This window comes from Gadus macrocephalus, chromosome 23 (genome assembly GCF_031168955.1).
Source record: "Gadus macrocephalus chromosome 23, ASM3116895v1".
Classification (NCBI taxonomy): Eukaryota; Metazoa; Chordata; class Actinopteri; order Gadiformes; family Gadidae; genus Gadus; species Gadus macrocephalus.
The window spans coordinates 17371901-17397388 of NC_082404.1; the positions used below are offsets into that span (position 1 = coordinate 17371901).

The 25488-nt window shown below is 42.4% G+C and overlaps 1 protein-coding gene and 1 long non-coding RNA gene across 6 annotated transcripts in view; one reads left to right on the plus strand and one right to left on the minus strand.

Annotated features, from left to right (window-relative positions):
- The first annotated feature begins 13973 nt into the window (after positions 1–13973).
- LOC132452553 (uncharacterized) lies at positions 13974–20677 on the plus strand. Its single transcript, XR_009524391.1, has 3 exons — positions 13974–14095; positions 14150–14377; positions 20591–20677. It is a non-coding gene; the product is annotated as an uncharacterized LOC132452553 (long non-coding RNA).
- LOC132452545 (C-C motif chemokine 4-like) overlaps positions 20323–25488 on the minus strand; it is a 26652-nt gene continuing 21486 nt past the window's right edge. For 2 of the 5 annotated variants that reach the window (XM_060045222.1, XM_060045219.1), the window contains exon 5: positions 24045–24253. In XM_060045222.1, coding sequence (XP_059901205.1) covers positions 24101–24253 — 153 coding nt within the window. In that variant the 3' untranslated portion in view covers positions 24045–24100. Of the gene's footprint in view, positions 20492–20612; positions 20691–20861; positions 20974–21099; positions 21307–24041; positions 24254–25488 lie in introns of those variants that run through there. The other 3 variants (XM_060045224.1, XM_060045226.1, XM_060045223.1) reach the window with 3 other exon arrangements.

Sequence of the window (25488 nt, forward strand, 5' to 3'; positions counted from 1 at the left end):
AGGTCATGATTCACTCCCTGTCCCTACGAGAGCGTTTCAATGAAGTTGGAGAAATTGTGCTCAAACTTTTGAGAGAGAGAGAGAGAGAGAGAGAGAGGGAGAGGGAGAGGGAGAACGCGAACGAACGAACGAACTTTTGCCGGGACTCGAACCCAGATTGTAAGACTTTAAACCAGACAGAAATTTTGTCTCGACCCTTATCCTTTCTCTCTGGTATCAGATCATGTATCTTTCTGGAAAAAATAGAAAATAAGGGCAAAGTTAAAAGGGCGTTTTAGTAATAAAATAGAAAATAAAGACAATGTTAAAAAAGCATTTTAGAAAGTGTAACGTATTTAAGATTAAGCAGAACTAAAGCATACACAAAAGTCGTCAGTCTTGATTTAAAGGTGGTCAGAATAAGCGTTAATCCCAGGAGCCACACCCCATTCTCATGCATCACGTGCATACCTTGGAGACTGACCAGGTTACCATGGGAACAACTAACAACCTCCATCACGTGCCTCCCTCACTCAGTAGACACAAGGTTCACATTCCCAGACATCACTCCCTCACACACTAGGTGCGTTTCCATCCTCCCTGATTTTATGCGAACTTTGAAGTATCGAGTCAGTAAACGGTGATGGAAACACCAAAATTCGCGTAAAAATCCTCTAATTCGCAAAAAAGCTTTTCCGCTCGCTTGAGGTGGTTTTTGAGAAATGCGAAAGAGAGTAAATTTGCAAAATGGGAGATGGAAACACACTTTTCGAAACAGCTGTGACGTAGCGAACTTTGAACACACAGGACTGACAGTCTTTCAGATTTCCGCATAACGACCGGCCATAGCAACCCTGCCGACATCAACGTGTAACGTCAGCACCCTATTGTGCTCTCCCATACGTAAGGCACTCAACGTCGTCCTCGTATTTCCCTTGCTACCGCTGTGTACATTGTAATTTCTCTATTTCTTCGTCTACGGATTGAAGTTAAAATAGCCAATGATAACTTCACTGAAAGAACAGTTATGACTTGCCCAAGGGAAACCAATTGCTGCTGAATTCCTCTCTCCATGTTTGTTGTTTGTTGTTACTCCTCTCTATTGGCGGACTTACCGCTTTTTGTTACATTTGTTACAGCTTTCTATTTCTACCATTTATTACAGCCACGTATCGGCATACATTTTTTGCCTACAGCGCCACTTCCAGGCAGAACTAGGGTAGTTACCCGCTCCCACTACCCGAAACACACCTAATTCGATTTACTTTTTTGCGAACTTTCTAAAGATTCCCATCACCTTTTAGATGGAAACGCAGCTAGTGAATCACTCAATCGCTTTAATAGAATGGATGTCATGTAAAACAGATCCCATTTGTGAACTTGATCGAGATCTCTTGACTGCCCTCCAGTGGCCAGAGTGAAAAGAGTTCAGACAAATTACTGTAGATTAGAAAGATAAACCAAATTTATGAAGATATGTAAGGATGCAAGTGAACCGGGCGTGGTATATTTAGATAATTTATTCGTACAGAATATATTTGTTGTTCGCAGAAAATAGATGGGCTTAAGGTAATCTAAGGTTATAATTTAGGCCTCACGAACCAAAACACAGGCTGTCCATTTTCATCTCGTAAACTGGAGAATGGCATTCTTATCGCACAGTCACATGATTTACCACGACTCCCTTAAAAGATATTCATTATTGGTGCTTATTAATATGCTTCGTATCATGGATGACGACAGCAATATATTGTTGTTTCTCTTTCTGCTGATGAATGTACATGTTGTAAGTCGCTTTGCATAAAACAATCTGCTAAATGCCCTTAATGTAAAATGAAAATGTAAAACAAGGACAGAACGAAGGAAACCAATGATCCATAACTTAGGGAGCAGAGTGACACTTCTGAGAGGCTCTGAGGCTGACCTGTCCATATGCTCAGCTAAGCGTTTAGATATTTTACAAGTAGTAAAGTAATGGTTGATTTGGAGGCAGTTACTTGGGTTATTTTGAAAGATTGAGGTGAAGATGCCAAAAGTCAAAATCTTTAAATAATGAGTCAGGTTAAAGAATAGGACACATTTTATTTATATTCAAACACACCAAATACTTTTGATTATTAAAATGCTAAAAACGTAAAAAATCAATAAATGGCTCGAACCTTCAAAAAATCCAGTGAATTTATAGAAAAACAATGACATAACATTGTAACATAATGCGCCGACATTGACAAATACAATTTATAAATAGGACTCTCTTTTGAAAATACATTTAAATCTCGTGCTATATTATCATAATTTAATAAATAACCTATAAGGGGTTGACAATGTAGAGAATAGGATTAGGGCCACATGTGATTCTCTTTTTTTGAGTTCTGACTACAAACTCAGAACTCATTAAAACAAAATCACATTGGCCCTTAACCACTTCCGCAAAAATGCTTGTATTTCTGGAGTTCTCTAAATTAATTAAAAAAAAGCTAACAGTTCACTGTTTTTCTCTTCAAAAGTATCTGGTCAGCCATCTTGGTGCTCATTGGCCTGCGCTGAATAAGATGCATTTCTATTGGACGGTATAATGCGTTGAGGGCGTTTCTGTGGTTCTCTCCAATGGTGGAGGAGAGGAGCTGGAGGTGATGAGCTTCAGGAGGAAGGGGGTGGAGGCCAATGCTGCTCTTTTTTTCGGCCTGGGAAACACAAACACAGAGACTCAGATTTTGTTTTTCATAAAATGTGTGTGAATGAATCAGTGAGTGAGTGAATGAATATGTGTGTGAATGAATATTTGAGTGAATGAGTGAGGGACACTTACCTAAGCTGCCTGACCTTCTTCAACACCCAGGGCTCATCATGTTTGCAGCAGTACAAACGACCACTCTCCGTTTGGAAACTACACAAAACACAGAGACACCGTGATTAGTCTGAGCCATGGATGACACCCTATCTGAGGTTAACACTGATCCTAGCACACAAGTTTCAACGAAGACACACATCCTAGCGCATGTTCAAAGCTAGAGATGTTCTTTTGAAGAACACATTCGTTCCATATGGCTGGTCACTTACATGATGGCATTGACACAGTGATTGTTTCTGCGTTGCACCATGAAGTCCACAATGGTTTCAGTGATCTGCTGTGTGGACACCCTGGTGCAGCATTCAGAGACCTTCCAATCTGCTGAAGGAGAGACAGAATGACGGTTAGTTTTCCCTAACTTTCACATTGTAAGATGGCAGTCCGTTTCTTGGTTCTCATGGCGTACCCTGAGAACCCAGGTCCCCGTCGGCCCCATCCTCCCCTCACCTGCAGATCCTTGTACGGTCAGAGCGACCACCACAGCCAGCAGCATCATGCTCTTCGTCACGGGGCCACAGGTCGTCATCTTCACTGGTTCTGATTGGCTGCTTTTAAAGATCAAGAGATAGACAGGAAGACGGCAGAGAAGATCTGGTGTTAATGCTGGTCTATCGTTAGACCAGTGGACTGCCCTCTCTCAGCAGGACAGGGATATTTATATTGTGAAAAGGAGAAGTGCTCTCTCTCTCTCCTCTCTCTCTTTCTGTCTGTCTCTGTCTCTGTCTCTCTGTATCTGTAGATCTATATGTATATTTATATGTTATATATTTATACGCTAACTGAGAAGAGACGGAACGTTTTCATAACCTGACCTGTCGCCATATCTGACTTAGGTTTGGATTAATTACGAAAGTAAAGCTAGTCATAAAACGGTTGAGAAATAACGAAGACAGGCCGCAGCATTGTCATTGGAATGACAAGTGCTCATTTTTGTTTTGAAATCATGGGGTGGGGGCATGGGTGGCTGGGACAAAGATTCAGCCCTGGCATTTTCTGTCCAGACCAGCCCCTTACATTATCAGCACTAAGGGTGGGACGAGACGAACGGGAAAAACCCTGTATGTACTTGATTAAAACAATTGAATCAAGTACATTCATCTGAATAATAGTACAGCACTGTAAATAGCAGTTGTTTATTTTTCAAGTTTGTGTCTCTTGTGCTGCTGAGAAGACAGTTGGAAACCCGAACAGGAAGTTACCTCCTGTGGTCGCTGCGTCTCCACCCCCCATATCTACATATCTAAAAAACCCTTTTTAAATATCACACTTGATCCAACGCTAAATTCTCTCTTGCAGTTTTTAGTCTGTGACTGTGAAAATATTTTGGTGTAAGCCCAGCATTAGTTAAGACCAGACTCGGATCATAATAACAAAATATCCTGACAAATAATCTGAATGGAAACATATTACAGACAGTAGCAGCATTAGAGCTGAAACTCATTTGTTTTAACGTTGACTCAGTCATTATGAAACCATAAATAGAGATTAGAAAATGAAAAAATTATCTATAGCTGTGTGAAAAAGTCTGAGACATGAATTACAGGTCTGAATAGATATGCATTCTCATATACGTGTATGTGCATGTCTGTGTACATGTTAACATGTGCACAATTTTTTTTTCAATTCTCTATTCATGGTTATATTTAGGGCCATATATATATATTGCTCTACTTCCTCGGCCGCAGCCAGCCAGCTACACTCCTCAACAAATTCATGACCTGTAAGAAACAGCAAACAGAACTTGTACTCAGTATCTGTGTACTTGCAAGTATATGTAGCCACGTAGCCTTTTTGTGATGTAAGGCAACTTTTTTTATATAGCATACCCAAGGCATGCATACACAAGGCAGACTCAAAGTGCTTCACATACAAACATTGTCATACAATAAAATAAAATGATAGATAAGTAAAAGAAAACATATGCAAAAAAAAGAGTAAAATATAAAGTTAGAAAGTTATTTTAGTGATAAAATAGAAAATAAAGGCAAAGTTAAAAAAGCTTTTTAGAACGTGCAATGTATTTAAGAGTTAGCAGAAAGCTAAAGCAAACATAAAAGTCTTCAGTCTTGTTTTAAAGGTGCTCAGAGTTGGGGCAAGTCTTAAATCCTCAGGGAATTTATTCCAGCTTTTTGTTGCATAGTAACTAAATTCGACTTTCCCGTGTTTCGTGTTTACTCTGGGGATAATTAACATATTGGTCTTAGAAGATCTTAGTGGTCTAGAAGGCTTATGTAGTGGAAGCATATCAGTTAAATATTTTGGGCCTAAACCATGTAGGGATTTATAGGTTAGCAACATGATTTTAAAATCAATTATCTGACCTACAGGAAGCTAATTTAACGATTTAAGAATTGGTGTAATATGTATTTCGTCTTTGTTAGAACTCTAGCAGCAGCATCAGCAGCAGCATCAGCAGCAAGGTGTTGGGTTACTTTAAGCCTCTCCGTTTTAGAACCAAATACAATTATCTCTGTTTTATCGTCATTTAGTTGAAGGAAATTTTGGCATATCCAGTCTTTCACGTGCTCAATTCACTGGCAGAGCAGATCTACGGGGCGATAGTCGTTTGGTGATAGCGATACATAGTTCTGCGTGTCATCGGCATTCCAATGATTGTCCATATTGTTATTTTGCATGATTTGCCCTAGTGGGAGCACGTAGATGTTTAATAAAGAGGGTCCTAAGATCGAACCTTGTGGGACTCCACATGTCACGTTGGTTGATTCTGATAGAAAGTCGCCAATGGAAACAAAGTAGTTCTGATTTTGTAGGTAGGACCTGAACCAATTTAAGACCTGTGCCTGAAAGCCCCACCCAGTTTTCTAACCTGTCCAGAAGTAATGTATGGTCTACAGTGTCGTATGCAGCACTGAGGTCAAGTAGCATTAGTATTGAGGTTTTGCCAGAGTCTGTGTTAAGACGGATGTCGTTTACAACTTTTATAAGGGCGGTCTCAGTGCTGTGCAGGGGTCGAAATCCTGATTGGAAGGTGTCATAGCAACCAGTTGATGCCAGGAAATGATTAAGTTGCTGGAGGACAACTTTCTCAATGATTTTACTTATGAAGGGTAGATTTGATATTGGTCTGTAGTTGTTAATAATAGAAGCCTCTAGGCTCTGCTTTTTTAAAAGGGGTTTAATAACTGCTGTTTTCAAAGCTTTTGGGAAATTGCCTGATTGGAGAGTCTGCACCGTCCGTCCGGACGCATGTCGGGGCTCAGGGGTGCACGGATGGCCGTTACATGCGCAGCTCTCCTCCATGGTGACTGGTTCTTGTTCCCTCTCTGTCCGCACTGTCCGTCCGGATGCATCTCGGGGCTCAGGGGTGCATGGGTGTTAGGCACGTTCGTGGACTCTTGAAGAGGCAGGAAACTGTTCTTCAGCGGCAGGGTTAACTTCAGTGACGGGCTAATCCGGCTGATACACGCAACTTTAGCTTTGGGTAGCTTCGCATTTGGCGTTGAGTGAACTTGTTGATTCACTTTGGTATGTTGTTTTTGCTTAGCGCCGACTCTGTGCCAGTGAGATGCAGCTGGAACTGTCTCTCTCTTGTCCAGCTTTGGGAAGGCTACAGTGTAGCTTAAATCATCTTGATGTGTATTTGTCTGAGTTAGCTCAGCAAACTAACCCATCGGCACTGTATCCTGGAGGAGTCCTTTGCATTTTTCTAATGCTGCTAGTCTCGTTTCAAATAAAGCCACTGTCTGTTGCAGTTTGGTGCAGTCTGTGCATTTTTCAGGCTCCGTGCCTGAGATATCCGAGTACAGAGGCATATTGGCGATAGCAAAGTCCAAGGCTTTTTCTGCGGTCTGATCCGGGAGTCATAAAAAGTGCCAAAATGTATTGTTGAATCGAGCGATGGAGGACGACGGAAACAGACTATAGCATTAGCATTATGTAGCATCTTATCCTATCTATCTTTGTTGTAAACTGGGAAGAGGTTAACCTAGCGATTGTTGGTGCTTGTCACTTGGTTCTATAAACATCCTTAATGTACCGACAGCGATATATTGTTGTTCCTCTTTCTTCTGACAAATGTACATATTTTAAGTCGCTTTGGATAAAAGCGTCTGCTAAATGCCGTTAACGTAAAATTTAATTGCAAAGCAAGGACAGAGTAAAGGAGACCAATAATCCATAACTTAAAGAGCAGAGTGACACTTCTGAGAGGCTCTGAGGCTGACCTGTCCATATGCTCAGCTAAGCGTTTATGTTTAGATATTTTACCATAAGTAAAGCAATGGTTGATTTGGAGACAGTTACTGAGGTTATTTTCAAAGATTGGGGTAAAGATGCAAAAAGAAAAATCATAAAATAAAGAAGATAGAGAGCCGGGATATAGAATAGGACATATTTTATTTATATTCAAACACACAAAATACTGTTGAACATTAAAATTCTGGAAACTTATAAATTAATATCAAATCATCAAATCCAGTGAACTTATAGATAAACAACGATTCAACATTGTAGCATAATGCGCCGACATTGATGAATGCAATTAATAAATAGGACTCTCTTTTGAAAATGCATTTAAATGTTGTGCTATATTATCATACTTTAATAAATAACCTATTTCGGGTTGACAATGTAGAGAATGTGATTCTTTTTTTTTTTTTTTTTTTAAGTTCTGACTTCAGACTCGGAACTCATTCAAAAAAATGCACATGTGCTCCTAAACCACTTCCGCAAAAAATGCTTGCATATCTGGAGTTCTCTAAATTAATTTATTTTTCTCTTTCTTCTGATAAATGTACATGTTGTAAGTCGCTTTGGATAAAACAATCTGCTAAATGCCCTTAATGTAAAATGAAAATGTAAAACAAGGACAGAATGAAGGAAACCAATAATCCATAACTTAAGGAGCAGAGTGACACTTCTGAGAGGCTCTGAGGCTGACCTGTCCATATGCTCAGCTAAGCGTTTTTGTTTACAAATTTTACAAATAAAGTAAAGTAATGGTTGATTTTGAGGCAGTTACTGAGGTTATTTTGAAAGATTGGGGTGAAGATGGCAAAAGACAAAATCATATAGGGTGTCGTCCATGGCTCAGACTACTCAAGGTGTGTCTCTGTGTTTTGTGTAGTTTCCAAACGGAGCGTGGTAGTTTGTACTGCTGCAAACATGATGAGCCCTGGGTAATGAGGAATTCGTTCCATATGGCTGGTCACCTAAATGACGGCATTGACACAGTGATAGTTTCTCTTTTGCACCGTGTAGTCCACGATGGTTTCAGTGATCTCCTGTCTGGTCACACTGGTGCAGCATTCAGAGACCTTCTCAGCTGCTGAAGGAAACACAGAAAGACGGTTAGTTTTCCCTAACTTTCACCTTGTAAGATGGCAGTCCTCGGGGAAACCAAATATCATACAGGTGACTCCGTGAGCCATGGTAGAGTCCAGGGGATTGTCTCTCCGGCCGGTCTCGTCCCTGGCGAGAGAGTTCACTCCTGTTGGTGATGCCGTCCCCGTGGTGCGGGCCCTTGTCGGCACGCGTCGTCCTGGCGTGCGTGTTCTCTCGTGGCCGCTGGGGAAAGTCCGTCAAATCAACGAGTCTGCCTGTCCGTATCGGGTCCTGGAGGAACTCTGCTCTGCTCGGACTCCCGGTTCCCTCCCCTGGGAGAACCTCAAACAGCCTTTTAAAGGGTACCTGATCTTCCTCGCCCTCTGCCGCAGGTGCTGCCACAACACACTTACATATTTCTCTCCAGAAAGTGCATCCGTGAATTCAGCCAGGGGGCTAAGTGACTTATTTACAGCTTCTAGCATATCAACATCCTGCCGGGAGAGGGTGAGATGTCTGAGTTTCCGTTCATTAGAGAGCACCTGGGAAATGGCCTTTTGCTGCTCAAGGATCCTCTCGATCATGGCCTAGCTAGAACCCCATCTGGTTTGACATTCTTTCTTCAGGGAGTGTTCAGGCAGATTCAACTGCTTCTGCACCACTTCAAGTTCCCTCTTTTTTTATAGAAAAAACGGCTGACCAACCTCTTGCAGACCCCCATCGCACGGCCGATCCTGCACCTTTATTGAATTCTCTAAAATAAAAACAGATTTAGTATCACATAGTATGACAGAAGAGCAATCATGCCATTATTTGGCTAGTAATGGGAAGGCTACCCTACACCTGGGAAGTCATTCTGTTTGAAACGGATCCCTTTTCATGAAAAACATGACAACTGCCATCATAGTTTATGCCGCGTTTCCACTGCAGGGTGCAGTACGATCGGATCGCCTCAGTCCGGTAGGGAGGGGGCGGTATAGCCCAGCTCAGTTCCGAGGTCGCGTTTCCACCGCCGACAGTACCCTTTATGGTAGGTCGATTGTCGATCGCCGCGGCAGCTACGTAAACATCGTAAACAACGTCTTCCTCCCCAAGAATGCAGAGGAACGTCTCCACCTCCTTGTTTCGCCCAAGCAAGCGTTTTACGCGACATGTTAATTGTAAAGAATAATACCTCGAGGCTACTGTTTGTTTGTTTTTATCCCCACGTCGCCCGGAAGTGACGATTCTGTCGACCAATCAACGGAGGGGGTGTGTAGCTCAAATTGTCCGGCACCCTTTCAGGTGTCTCGTCTCCTTTTCAGTACCCCAACGGAGGAGTACTGAAAACGAGGGCAAAACGAATACGGCTCAGTCCGGGTCACGCAAACTTTTGGCGGTGGAAACGCAATCCGTACCGCACCTTTGCGAACCGTACCACACCCTGCAGTGGAAACGTGGCATAATTTACTGAGAGATAGTGAATGCATTTCTGGGCTGTTCTACATCTCTGCCACACATTGATACACAGCCAAGGTATTGTTTCCAAGCAATGCTTGTGAGTTAAGCTTGAGCTGAGATTAATAAAATATTATAATATTGGCATATAACATAATATATTTAGTAGGCTATGATGGCATAGTAGGAAATAGGGGCAGTGGCATGATATGGCCAATGATATTGTCATAATCATTTAATTATTTTTAGGGATGCACCGAATATTCGGCCACCGAAAATGTTCGGCCGAAAATGGCCCAAAACATAATGTTCAGTTTCGGCCGAAGGAGTAAAAAGGCCCAAAACTAGTACACTGAACATTTTTATTTTTGATTAAAAAAAATATATATATTGTTTTAATCATTTTATTTAATGGTACATTGTTCTTAAATTCTTTCTATAAAGTCTGCTGGAGTGTTAGAAAACGTTCAGCATTAAACAAATATTTTGTATCAAATTTGTAATTGATTTCTTTAATTGAAAAGCTTTGAAAATTTTCATTTCGGTGAATCCATAATTATTTTGTTATCTGGTTCACTGAGCTGAGTATCATCACTTATCTAACCTTCATCGCTTTTTGTACACAAAAATTGCCTAAAGTGCAATTTAGGCAATTGCTTCCCTCAGTCCGGGGCGGCAGTAGCTCAGGAGGTAGAGCGGGTTGGCTGGTAACCTGAAGGTTCCTGGTTCGATCCCAGGAGTGTCGAGGTGTCCTTGACAAGGTACCTAACCCTGACTGATGTCGTGCTGCTGGAACAGAGACTTCCAACTCTCCAGCAGTAGCGCCCCAAGGCCAGATATGCGCCAAGCGGGAAAACTGATGATGATGAGTCCATGGGCGATGTTGCGTTCAATATGGTCTTTGGACATGAACGCCGTTTGGAGACATCTCCCTCTCAATGTAAATTCGGTATCAATGAAGTGCACGGTCAGGCTAATATATGGCTCCATCGTGCGGCCTGACCATAGTTCTGTTGTCCGCTGTAGACACTTCTTCAACTTATTTTCGACATTTCTCATACATATTTGGCGGAACCACTCTGCTGAAATGGTGCCGAGATGGCAACGCATACGTTTGTCCAAACTTTGGATAAGCTTCTTGAAACCCTGTCCCTCGAATTTACTGATAGGGTGCATATCTATAGCTAAAAAATACCCGATGGCAGCAGTGATTTTCGTGTGCCTCTCCGAATTCGACGGATAGGGAGTGGTTGTAATCGATGTCTTTCCTGCTGTCTTCGGGGTTGTGGTCTTGTGTTTTTGTTTCTTTGCCAATTCATCGTAAGCGACATTGTGATTGCGTCTAAGGTGATTAAACAAGTTTGTCGTGTTTCCAAGGGGTGCAGATATAACATTGTAGCACATTTTGCACATTATGTGGGCCTGTGCCTCGTCGGCTTCTTTGAATCCGTAGTGTTGCCATATTAGAGAACTTGTTTTACCCTTTTTATCGAGTAAACGCAGCTGACCTCCCTCTGCCATCTCGCTCGCGCTGTTTTCTGAATAAGGTCACCACACACATACAGCTCGCGGGGCCGCGTTGAATGCTCTGGGGGAGGGACTGAATTGCGCATGCGCGTCTCTTTCACAAAACCTCATAGACAACGGAAAATTCCAAAATAACCCTTCCATCTCGATTTTATTAATTTGGAGATCGTTAGACCCAAGAATCAAAATCGTGATCAAAATGTGATTGATTGCACAGCCCTAGTATGTACCATGTGTTTTTTCATGCATGACAGTCAAATAGGGGACAAAAGTGTAGGGCTAGGGTGTCCTTCTTCTCCACAGCCTGCATAGAGGTATCCTTGCGCAAGAGACCGAAACACAAACCTCCTCCTCCTCAATGAGCATGTGGGAGTTCCCTGCAAACCCTCCAGATAGAAGGATCTACGACATAAGACGGTCTGAATGCAGACCTAGAAAGAAGAAGTTCAGTTTGTGGAACAGGAAGGAAGTAATTGACCTTTTGAGTTGTTCGTTATATTCCCCGGTTGCATCACCTTATCTTTCTGTGATGCTGAATCTAATTCCAATCAGGTGGTGTCATATCCTTTCTGTCTGTCCTTATCCTGTCCTCCACTTTTATATATTCCTATCATAGTCAGCTCTGAGCTCCCTGAAAGACCTCTTCGCTAACAGAGCAGAGACCGGAACGTTTTCATAACCTGACCTGTGGGGATATCTGTGTTTTACGTTTGAGATTTAATTAGAATGTTAAGCGAGTCTCAGTGGACCCCCCCCCCCCCCCCCCCCTCCTAATGCACAATATGTTGTTCGTCCTGGCATTTAATGTACACACTTATTGTATGTTGTACGTACTGGCACTTAATGTACACACTTATTGTATGTTCTACGTCCTGGCACTTGCAAATAGTGCCTAGCATTATGTAGAATCATATCCTAGCTATTTTTGTTTAACACAGGGAATGGGTTAAGCTAGCAATTATAAGTGCTTGGCACTTGGTTCCATGAACATCCTTACGGTACCGACAACCATATATTGTCGTTCCATTTTCTTCTGACAAATGTACTTATTGTAAGTCGTGTGAATGAAAATGTTAAAATGGTGAAGTATGACAGACATGGTGTGGGTGGGAGGGAGGATGTGGTGGGGGAGGAGGTGAGGTCATGAAACAACTCGTTCCATTATACTCATTTGTGAGAAAGAATAAGGCAAATCAGTCACATACGCATTTGAGTGAAAATGGGCAGCCTCGCTTTATCAGTGCTCCATGTGCTCAGGACTCACGAGTTCACCTAGACGATTCCTAGATGATTCCATTTTGTTTTTTCATATCGCACTACACACACACTCTGCGTGAATCCACACTCTGTGTGTTGGGCATGACAGACATGCAGTTACAGTGTCGTTGCCAGGGTGTTGGACTCACAGACGAAAGCAGTGGGTTTCAGTCTCCAATGCCTTCAAGCTACCGGTAGAACAAGATCCCCTAAACCCCCTTTAGGGAAGCCCTTCTATGGATGTATCGGACGTCTTTTTCAAGTCCCTTTGGGTGAAAAAGGGAAGGAACTCAGAAAGGAAAGAGGAAGGGGGATACCAAGAAATGACGTCTCCTATGTCGGTTTCTTAGAAGTTAATACAGGCCCTGATTGACAGCAGTAATTCAACTTATTGTATGTTGTACGTTCTGGCACTTAAAGGTGCCATGACATGCTATTTTATGGATGCTTTAATATAGGTATTAGTGGGCCACCAACACAACATTCAAAGACGTTCCCGAAATTACATTACAGCCACTCCGAGCCAGTCGCACATTGAGCTTCCCCCAAATGCGCTGTTTTGGTGTCTGTAGCTATAATGCAAATGAGGAGGAGCGAGGCGGGTCAAGGAGGAGGGTGGGGGTGTGGCCCTGAGCAGCTCAACCATGGCTGAGATAACCCCCACTACAGTCTCGTTGTGAAAATACAAGACGTCAAAGAACCGACAAGAAACACTTCCGTTACAGTGTGTATTCACACACACACACACACACACATGTTGCACTCGCACGGTCGTGTCTCATTGGCGGGCCAAATTCTCTGGGCGGGCCAGGCAGAGTAAGGAGAGGAGCTTAGATGCTATGTGACGACATATGAAACCACATTTCAAATCAGCGCGCTTGAGCCTCCGTCTTTTCAAAGGCGGGCAGAACACCTACAGTGCTCGTTTTACACCGAATGCAAGTTTTAGCCACTGGGGGACCATAGGCAGGCCTGTTGCCGAAAACCTCATAAAGTGAGATTTTCATGCCATGGCACCTTTGTACACACTTTGTGTATGTTGTATGTCCTTGCATTTAAGAATAGTACTTAGCATGGTGTGGCATCTTATCCTAGCTCTCTTTAGTTCTTAGCATAGTGTAGCATCTTATCCTAGCTCTCTTTGTTGCGTACGGGGAATGGATTAACCTAGCGATTGTTAGTGCTTGGCACTTGGTTCTTTGATGAAGCTTACTGTACGGGAAGCGATATATTGTTGTTTCTCTTTCTTCTGACAAATGTACTGTAAGTCACTTTGGATGAAAGTGTCTTTCAAATGCCGTGAATGTAAAAGGAAAATGTAAAACAAGGTAAGAATGAAGGAAACTAATGGTTGATTTGGAGGAAGTTACTGAGGTTATTTTAAAAGATTGGTGTAAAGATGCCAAAAACAAAATCATGAAATAATGAAGATAGTCATGTTATAGAATAGGACATATTTTATTTATATTCAAACAAAATACTTTTGAATATTAAACTTATAAATTAATAAATAGCTAGAACTTTCATCAAATCCCGTTAACTTCTAGATAAACAACGTACAACATTGTAACATAATGTGCTGACATTGATAAATACAATTAATAAATAGGACTCTCTTTTGAAAATACATTTAAATGTTGTGCTATATTATTATAATTTAATAAATAACCTATAACGGGTTGGCAATGAGGAGAAGAGGATTAGGACAACATGTGATTCTTTTTCTTGAGTTCTGACTTCAGACAAAAAAAAAAAACTTCTGTAAAAATGCTTGTATATCTGGAGCACTCTAAATTAATTTAAAAAAAAATCTAGCAGTTCATTGTTTGCCTCTTCAAAAGTATCTGGTCAGCCATCTTGGAGCTCATTGGCCTACGCTGTATAAGAAGCATTTCTATTGGACGGTATATTGCGTTGAGGAACTGGAGGTGATGAGCTTCAGGAGGGAGGGGTTGGAGGCCAATGCTGCTCTTTTTGTCCCCCTGTGAAATACAAACACAGAGACTTGGATTTTGCTTTTCATAAACTGTTTGTGATGAATGAGTTTGTGAATGAATGAGTGTGTGAGTGAATGAATATGTGAATGAATGAGTGAGGGACACTTACCTAAGCTGCATGACCTTCCTCATCACCCAGGGCTCATCATGTTTAAAGCAGTACAAACCACCACTCTCCGTTTGGAAACTACACAAAACACAGAGACACCGTGAGTAGTCTGAGCCATGGATGACACCCTATATGAGGTTAACACATCCTAACACACACGTTCAAAGGTACAGATGTTTCTGTTGAAGAACACATTCATTCCATATGGCTGGTCCCTTACATGATGGCATTGACACAGTGATTGTTTCTCTTTTGCACCATGTAGTCCACGATGGTTTCAGTGATCTGTTGTGTGGACACCTTGGTGCAGCATTCAGAGAACTTCTCAACTGCTGAAGGAGAGACAGAAAGACGGTTAGTTTCCCTAACTTTCACATTGTAAGACGGCAGTCCGTACCTTGGTTCTCGTGGCGTACCCTGAGAACCCAGGTCCCCGTCGTCCCCATCCTCCCCTCACCTGCAGATCCTTGTCCGGTCAGAGCGACCATCACAGCCAGCAGCAGCAGGCTCTTCGTCGCGGTGCCACAGGTCGTCATCTTCACTGGTTCTGATTGGCTGCTTTTAACGATCAAGAGATAGACAGGAAGACGACAGAGAAGATCTGGTGTTAATGCTCTTCTACCGTTAGACCAGTGGACTGCCCTCTCAGCAGGACAGGGATATTTATATTATGAAAAGGAGAAGTGCTGGAGTGACGTCTCTCGCCCTCCATAGAGAATCCCTTTCCAACCTCTTTCTGATGCAATATCGGAAGACTCTCTCAAGTCCCTTTGCTCTGGAAAAGGGAAGGAACCAAGAAAGGGAAGAGGACGGAGGATTGCAAACCTAGAAAGAATGTCTCCTACGCATTTGTTTCTTTTAAGTTAATACCGGCCTTATTCACCTGTCGGCCATGTTGGTTCTGCTGCGTCTTGAAAGAAGTGCACGTGGGATTTGAACCAAAATGGCTGCTAGGTGAACGACCATGTAATCTTTTGTTTATGTGACTGGTCCCAATGTTTTCCATTTTAGTTCAAACATTATGCTGGTAATGGTACAATGTGGTTTACATGAGTCTGCTGTTTCTACATATCGGCTTTGTTTAAAGCCATATTGAAAGAATCCTAAAGCAAAAAATATGAACTTATTAGCCTGACCGTGCACTTCACTGATACCAAACTGGTTGATCATTTCTCTGTGGTAACAATGGTTTTTGGCAATAAATCTTATTCCGTTGGAAAGCCTGTATAGTTCAAATGGGGCCCCATTTGTAAGGAACATGCACTTGTGGGATGAGCAGCAAAGCTGAGTATGTGGGTTGTGCCCATGAAAGATTTGCCAAATCTTCTCTGCCAATGCCAAACATCTTATTCTGCCATTGACTCTTTTGGTGTTTGGTAGATTGGATGATTGAAGTTTGAAGAAACAAGACAATATTGACAATTAAACAATTTATTCATTTCACAAACAGGAGCCTCAGTAGCTTGTGGAAGAACCATACACAGCCACAACAGCCTGGCACCTCCTCCTCATGCTGGTCACCAGCCTGGTAACACACTGCTGTGGGATTGCATCCCATTCTTCAAACAGCATTTGTCGCAAGTCAGCCAACGTGGTTGTGTTGGTCACTCTGGCACTAAAAGCACGCCCAAGCTGATCCCACAACTTTTCAATGGGGTTGAGGTCAGGACTGCTAGCAGGCCATTCCATCCTTTCCACTCCCACATTCTGGAGGTGGTCTCTGATAAACCCCGCCCTGTGGGGGCGAGCGTTGTCATCTTGGAGGATAGAGTTCGGTCCCAGACTGTGGAGACATGGGATTGCCACTGGTTGCAGAATCTCATCTCTATATCTCTCTGCATTGAGATTGCCTCCAATGATCACAAGCCTCGTTTTTCCACACCATCACACTGCCTCCACCAAAAGATGTTATTCTATCGGTGCAGCAATCAGCATAGCGTTCTCCGCGTCTTCTCCACAATTTGACCCTACGATCCAACTGCCGTGGGCAGAATCTGGACTAATCACTAAACATGACGTTCCTCCACATGTTCAAGTTCCAGTGCACGTGTTGCCGACACCAGTGCAAACAGGCCTGTCGGTGAAAGGCAGTCATGGCAGGACTCCTGGCAGCCCTATGAGACCGGAGATTGGCTGCGTGTAGTCGGTTCCGGATTGTCTGGGCAGAGAGCCGTCGGCCATAGCGTCCAGCAATCCTTGACTGCAAATCTGTAGAAGACTGGGTGCTGACAGGGTGGTGAAACGGTCATCTTGTGGTGTCGTCTTCTTGGGACGCCCACTTCGCGGCCTGTCTTTGACATCCCCCCGTTATATGGAACTTGGCCTTCAGTTTGGAGAGGGTACTAGGGATAACTCCAAATAATGCCGCAACTTTGGTTTTGGAGAACACCAGCTTGAAGTTGCACAATCAGGTGCCAATCGGGCACCTGATTGGCAGCACCTGGGGATACCAGAATCTCAAAACAAGTGTCAATAGCAACAGCAAAATAACCTGTTTGGCAATGGCAGAAAGGATTTGGCAAATTTTTCATGGGCGCCACCCACATACTCCGCGCTGCTGCTCATCCCACAAATGCATGTTCCTTACAAATGGTGCACCATTTGAAAGGGAACTAAACGGGCTTTCCAACGGTATAAGATTTATTGCCAAAATGCATCGTTACCACAGAGAAATAATCGAACAAACAAAGATTTGCGTTACTTTTTGTGCTAAATTTATATACAATTAGCTACCATATATGTCTACCCCAATATGTACACCTCTGGTTGTCCCAATAGCCACTCGTGTTGGCTCTCTGTCCAGGTGTTTCTGTAGAACTTGCTTGTTTGGAATGTGTTTAGTGTTTAGTTTAACTCAATATTTTATTGGTTGCATGTCTTCATTTCTCTCATCCACACCTGTAATTCGTTTGGATGAAAACAGCATCTTCTAAATGTTTATATTGCCCCATTTTAAGGATATGCTCCATCATTTACACTGCATGTTTCAGTATTTTGGTCATCTGCTCATCGTTTTCACTCGATTGTTTCCTCATTTCCACCCCAAAGGCGCTTTCTCAGTATCACTGTCCGTCTGAACAGACACTTGAGGTCATTGATTCACTTCCTCTCCAACTAGTGCTCAAACTTGTGAATGGAGAGAGAGAGAGGGAGAGGGGGAGGGGGAGGGGAGAGGGAGAGGGAGGGAGAGTGACTGACTTACTGACAAAAATGAGCAAAACAGATCAGCATTTTAGAAAATGCTATGTCTTTAAGATCAGATCCACAGTCTCTCTGGTACCCACGTCGGGACTCCAAACCGACCTAAAGGAACTCGGTCCTTTCTCTGGGACTAAAACCCGGATTCTAGGACTCTAACCCAGACAGAACTTGGTTCTCAAATCCTTATCCTATCTCTCTGGTATCAGATCATGTATATTTCTGGTAAAAATAGAAAATAAAGGCAAAGTTTAAAAAAAAAAAAGGCCTTTGAGTAGTAAAACAGAAAATAAAGGCAAAGTTAAAAAATCATTTTAGAAGATTTAGCAGAAAGCTACAGCAAACATAAAAGTCTTCAGTCTTGATTTAAAAGGTGGTCAGAGTAAGCGTTAATCCCAGGAGCCACACCCCATTCTCATGCATCACGTGCATACCTTAGAGACTGACCAGGTTACCATGGGAACAACTAACAACCTCCATCACGTGCCCCCCTCCCTCAGTAGACACAAGGTTCACATTCCCAGACATCACTCCCTCACACATTGACTCACTCAATCACTGTAATAGAATGGATGTCATGTAAAACAAGAACCCATTTGTGAACTTGCTGGTTCATGCAGACTCAAGATCTCTCGACCGCCCTCTAGTGGCCAGAGTGAAAAGAGTTCAGACAAATTACTGTAGATTAGAAAGATAAACCAAATTTATGAAGATGAATAAAGATGCAATTGAACCAGTCGTGGTACAGAATATGTTTGTTGTTTTCAAATAATAGAATTAAGGCTTAAGGTAATTTTTTTTTAATTTAAGGTTATAATTTAGGCCTTCCACAAACCAAAAAACAGGCTGTCCATTTTCATTTCATAAACTGGAGAATGGCATTCTTATCGCACAATCACATGGTTTACCACAAATCCCTTAAAAGATATTCATTATTGGTGCTTATTAATATGCATCGTATCATGGATGAGGACAGCAATATATTGTTGTTTCTCTTTCTTCTGATAAATGTACATGTTGTAGGTCTGTTTGGATAAAACAATCCCTGTGCCATTAATGCCCTTAATGTAAAATGAAAATGTAAAACAAGGACAGAATGAAGGAAACCAATGAACCATAACTTAAGGAGCAGAGTGACACTTCTGAGAGGCTCTGAGGCTGACCTGTCCATATGCTCAGCTAAGCGTTTATGTTTAGATATTTTACCAGCAGTAAAGTAATGATTGATTTGGAGGCATGAGGTTATTTTGAAAGATTGGGGTGAAGATACAACACCTCCAGCCCCCCCAAGATCTTTTGCGCTGACAACTCCGAACTGGAGTTTGTCAATTCCTATAAATATCTAGGGCTTTGGCTGGACTCTTCCCTTTCATTCTCCACCCATATTAATAATATTCAGATTAAAGTGAAAGCCAGATTGGCCTTTCTCTTCCGTAACAAAGCATCCTTCACACGCTCTGCTAAACTTTCACTTGTAAAAATGACCATTCTGCCCATCGTTGACTATGGTGATACAATCTATAAAATGGCTTCAAAAACAGCACTACACAAACTGGACGTTCTTCACCATTCAGCTATCCGCTTTGCCACCAATGCTCCCTTTAATACACACCACTGTGAACTTTTCAAACTGGTGGACTGGCCCTCACTCCAAACCCGTCGACTCCGACATTGGCTTCAGTTTATTTATAAGGCACTCCTGGGCAAGACCCCGTATTACCTTTCCTCCCTTCTCCATCTCTCTAGAAGCACTTACCGCACAAGATCATCTGAACTTATCAAACTCATCAACCCACTCACCAGGACTACCTTCGGCCGAAACTCCTTTCATTTTGCAGCAGCTTTTGACTGGAACAAAATTCAAGACACCCTCAAACTTACAGCTTTCATATCACAGTCTGCCTTCAAGCAGAAACTTGGCTATGTTTTGGTGGACCCCCCCTGCTCCTGTTGATTCCACTGTTTCTCATTTGCATTACACCCTTCACACACAGTATAACATTGGTGCATTGGTGTTTTCTATTTTCTTTCTGTAAATAGGTTGTGTATTTGTGTATCCGTTTTGTATTTGTCTAGATTGGTCATGCTTGTGTTTTTGTTGTTTGTACCTTTTGTTCCTGGTGGGACCTCTTGGACCAGATCAATATTGTAAATAAGAAACTGTTCTTAATGTTTTATCTGGAAAAATAAAGGTTAAAAAAAAAAAAAAAAAAAAGATGCCAAAAGACAAAATGATTAAATAATGAAGAGAGTCAGGTTATAGGCAAGACATATTTTATTTAAATTCAAACACACAAAATGCTTCTGAATATTAAAATGCTGAAAACGCATATAAATTAATTATTGGCTAGAACCAAATCCAGGAAACTTATAAATAAAAAATTATTAAAGTTTGTAACATATTGCGCCGACATTGATAAACATAATAAATGTATAGGATTCTCTTTTGAAAATACATTTAAATGTTGTGCTATATTATCATAATTTAATAAATAACAAATACGGGATGACAATGTAGAGAAGAGGATTATGGCCACATGTGATGCTTTTTTTTGAGTTCTGACTTCACACTCAAAACTCATTAAAAAAAATTCACATGTGGCCATAATCAACTACAAGCAAAAGTGCTTGCATATCTGGAGCACGCTAAAATCATTTAAATAAATTCTAGCAGTTAATTTTTTCCTCTAAAGTATCTTGTCAGCCGTTTGAGCTCATGAGAAGCATTTCTATTGGACGGTATAATGCGTTGAGGGCGTGCTGGTGGTTCTCTCCAATGGTGGAGGAGAGGAGCTGGAGGTGATGAGCTTCAGGAGGAAGGGGGTGGAGGCCAATGCTGCTCTTTTGTTCAGCCTGTGAAACACAAACACAGAGACTTAGATTTTGTTTTTCAGAAACTGTGAATGAATGAGTTTGTGAATGAATGAGTGTGTGAGTGAATGCATATGTGAGTGAATGAGTGAGGGACACTTACCTAAGCTGCCTGACCTTCCCCTTCACCCAGGGCTCATTATGTTTGCAGCAGTACAAACGACCACTCTCCGTTTTGAAACTACACAAAACACAGAGAGACCGTGAGTAGTCTGAGCCATGGATGACACCCTATCTGAGGTTAACACATCCTAGCACACAAGTTTCAACGAAGACACACATCCTAGCGCATGTTCAAAGCTAGAGATGTTCTTTTGAAGAACACATTCGTTCCATGTGGGTGGTCACTTACATGATGGCATTGACACAGTGATTGTTTCTCTTTTGCACCATGTAGTCCACGATGGTTTCAGTGATCTGCTTTCTGGTCACCTTGGTGCAGCATTCAGAGACCTTCCAATCTGCTGAAGGAGGGACAGAAAGACGGTTAGTTTTCCCTAACTTTCTCATTGTAAGACGGCAGTCCGTATCTTGGTTCTCATTGCGTCCCCTCAGAACCCAGGTCCCCGTCGTCCCCATCCTCCCCTCACCTGCAGATCCGTGTCCGGTCAGAGCGACCACCACAGCCAGCAGCAGCAGGCTCTTCGTCACGGTGCCACAGGTCGTCATCTTCACTGGTTCTGATTGGCCGCTGCTAACGAGAAATCTAATCAAGAGATAGACAGGAGGACAGCGAAGAAGATCTGGTGTTAATGCTCTGCTATCGTTAGACCAGTGGACGGCCCTCTCTGAGCAGGACAGGGATATTTATATTGTGATAAAGGAGAAGTGCTGGAGTGGTATGTCTCTTCCGTCTCTCTCTCTTTCTCTTTCTCTTTCTCTCAATCTCTTAGTCTGTAGATCTGTATGTATAGATCTAGACATATATTGATCTATATGTATATATATAAATATATTGATTATATCTATCTATCTCTCTCTCTAACAATCGATTTACCTCGAACGTGTCCTGACCCTCTCTCGGGAAGCCTTTGTCTGACCTCATTCTGACGCAATATCAAAAGTCTCTCTCAAATCCCCTTTCTCTGGTTAATAGAAGGAACCAAGAAAGGGAAGAGAAAGAAGGATTGTAAGCCAAGAAAGAATGTCTCCTACGCATTTGTTTCTTGGAAGTTAGTACAAGCCTTATTTACTTGTCGGCCATGCATCTTGGTCGTGCTGCGTCTTGAAAGAAGTGCACGTGGGTTTAGAACCAAAATGGCCATTAAGTAAGCGACTATTTAATCCTTTGTTTAGTTGACTGGTCCCAATTATTTCCATTTTAGTTAAACATTACGCTGTTAAAGGTACAATGTGGTTGACATGAGTCTGCTGCTTGTATAGGCTCAGGTTTAAAGCCATAATGAAAGAACCTTAAAGAAAAAAATATATGTATACAATTTGCTACCGTATATGTCTACCCCAATATGTGCACCTCTGGTTGTCCCAATAGCCACTCTGGTCGGCTCTTTGTCCAGGTGTGTCTGCAGAACTTGCATATTTGGAATGTGTTTAGTATCTACATATAGTATTGGTTGTATGTCTTCTTTCCTCTCATCCTCACCTGTAAATCATTTGGATGAAAACGGCATCTTCTAAATGTTTTTATCGCCCCGCTTTTAGGGTATGCTCCATAATTTACGCTGCAAGATTCCGAATTTCGGTCAAGTCGTTTTCGTAGTGTTGCATATTCTTGAAGAAAGTTGTCCAATCCCGGGTTGCTTTAACTCACTTCATTTATTATAAGGTCGTCGGCATGGTAAGTGAAGCTATACGGAGGGAATTGAATCTAACACGTGTGAGAGATAATAACTCTGGCTACTTTCAGCCACGGGCAGAGGCCCGTGGCTGTCCGCGGGTATCGCTGAAAATCTCTGGCTTTCTATGGGTCACGGGCAGAGGCCCGTGGCCCTTCGCGGGTGTCGCTGAAAATCTCTGGGCCCTTCACCTCGTGTGCACAGGTAAGGGACCGTCAAGTGGGCGTGGCCTAGTGGGCGTGGTGGCTTCGGCTTCTTCAGGTGATGCCTTCTGTGGTGGAGCCGCCTTCAATAAGGTCTTGCTCCCCTTGTGGCTATGTATAGTATTTACGGCTTATATGTTTGGTCCTGCTTCATTGGGTCCATGTGTGGGTAGCTTAGATTCTTAAAATACGTAACAGTAGTGTACACTTCCTCTTCCTTCGAGAGTGTTTCAATGAAGTGGGAACAACTCTTGTTCAAACGAGAGAGAGAGAGGGAGAGAGGGAGAGGGGGGGAGGGGGGAGAGAGAGAGAGAGAGAGAGAGAGAGAGAGAGAGAGAGAGAGAGAGAGAGAGAGAGAGAGAGAGAGAGAGAGAGAGAGAGAGAGAGAGAGAGAGAGAGAGAGAGAGAGAGAGAGAGAGAGAGAGAGAGAGAGGGAGAGGGGGGGGAGAGAGAGAGAGAGAGAGAGACCGAGAGAGACCGACCCCATTTGTGAACTTGCTGGTTCATGCAGACTCATGATCTCTCGACCGCCCTCTAGTGGCCAGAGTGAAAAGAGTTCAGACCAATTACTGTAGATTAGAAAGATAAACAAATGAAGATGAATGAGGATGCAAGTTAACCGGGCGTGGTACCGAATATGTTTGTTGTTTTCAGACATTAGAATTAATGCTTAAGCTAATTAATCTTAATTTAAGGTTATAATTTAGGCCTTCCACAAACCAAACACACGCTGTCCATTTTCATCTCATGAACTAGAGAATGGCATTCTTATCGCACAATAGCATGATTTACCACGATTCCCTTAAAAGATATTCATTATTAGTGCTTATTAATATGCATCGTATCATGGATGACGACAGCAATATATTGTTGTTTCTCTTTCTTCTGATAAATGTCCATGTTGTAAGTCGCTTTGGATAAAACAATCTTCTAAATGCCGTTAATGTAAAATGAAAATGTAAAACAAGGACAGAATGAATGAAACCAATAATCCATAACGTAAGGAGCAGAGTGACACTTCTGAGAGGCTCCGAGACTGACCTGTCCATATGCTCAGCTAAGCGTTTATGTTTAGATATGTTAGAAGTAGTAAAGTAATGATTAATTTGGAGGCAGTTACTGAGGTTATTTTGAAAGATTGGGGTGAAGATGCCATCAGACAAAATCATTAAATAATGAAGAGTCAGGTTATAGAATAGGACATGTTTTATTTATATTGAAACACAGAAAATACTTTTGATTATTAAAATGCTAAAAACGTATAAATCAATAAAAGGCTTGCACCTTCAACAAATCATAGACAAACTCATAGATAAACAACGATAGAACTGCGCCGACATTGATGAATGCAATTAATTAATAGGACTTTCTTTTGGAAAAACATTTAAATGTCGCTATTTTATCATAATTTAATAAATATCCTATAAGGGGTTGACAATGTAGAGAGGAGGATAAGGGCAACATGTGATTCTCTTTTTTTGAGTTCTGAATTCAGACTCAGAACTTATTCAAAAAAATTCTCATCTGGCCCTAAACCACTTCAGCAAAAATTATAGTATATCTGGGGTACTCAAAATTAATAAAAAAAAGTTCTAAAAGTTCATTGTTTTCCTCTTCAAAAGTATCTGGTCAGCCATCTTGGAGCTCATTGGCCGGCACTGAATGAGATGCATTTCTATTGGACGGTATAATGCGTTGAGGGCGTGGCGGTGGTTCTCTCCAATGGTGGAGGAGAGGAGCTGGAGGTGATGACCTTCAGGATGGAGGCCAATGCTAATCTTTTGTTCAGCCTGTGAAACAAACACAGAAACTTATATTACATTTTTCGTAAAACTTGTGTGAATGAATGTGTGTCGGAATGAATGAGTATGTGAATGAATGAGTGTGAGTGAATGAGTGAGGGACACTGACTCAAGCTGCACGACCATCCTCATCACCTAGGACTCATCAAGTGTGCAGCAGTACAAACGACCACTCTCTGTTTGGAAACTACACAAAACACAGAGACACCGTGAGTAGTCTGAGCCATGGATGACACCCTGTATGAGGTTAACACATCCTAACGCCTCGTTTCCACATACGTACATTCTCGTATACGATCCAACCGTCTCCGACCGAAAGTCCATTCATTCCTATGTGATTCTCCGTAATGTCAGTTTTTCCTCCGAGACTCCTCCCCTCCGTAAAATTTCTGTCCGGTATGTCCGTAATATACGTTAAAAAAATTTAACTTTCGCCGTCGTTTTACGGAGATACCGTATGAACGTTTTTATGTTTTTCACAAAACATGTAAGTACCTGGCAGGCCAAACTCCTCACCGATCTCTTTCAAAGCCTGGTTGGTTTTGTTTTTATCTCTGTATATGTCGATCCTCATGTTCCAAAGTACCGGTCTCGTAAAAACGGCCATTATCATACGCTCCCCCATCTTTTGTCCGTAAATAAATCCATGTCCACTCCGTACGTAAAACACTAGCGACTCCTTCCGTAAATTTACGGAAATTTTTCAGGGTCACTCCACACCCCCTCTGATTGAGAGTTGCAGGAGTTGCTCAGTCACACTGTGAGGATTCCCGGGAGAAGTTGGATGTTTAGTGATTAGCATCTGGACCACATCAACCACACAAACACTTGCTGTGTTCCGAAACTAACGTTGGCCAAAATAAGTGTGTAGGCTACCTGTTAAGGAACAGAACGTAGGGACCCAAGTGCTGGACACAGGGAGGCGGAGGGGCGTAAGGGCAACGGGATTTATTGGTACAAGCAAGGCGGGCAGTCAGGCAGGCGGGGGTCAGGTACCGGGCGGGCGATCGGGTAGGCAAGGGCTCGACGATGGACGGGTAGTCAGCCAGGCGGAAGTCCGATAACGGGTAGTCAGCCAGGCAGAAGTCCGATAACGGGTAGGCAGGCAGGCAGAAGTCCGATAACGGGTAGTCAGCCAGGCGGAAGTCCGATAACGGGTAGGCAGGCAGGCAGAAGTC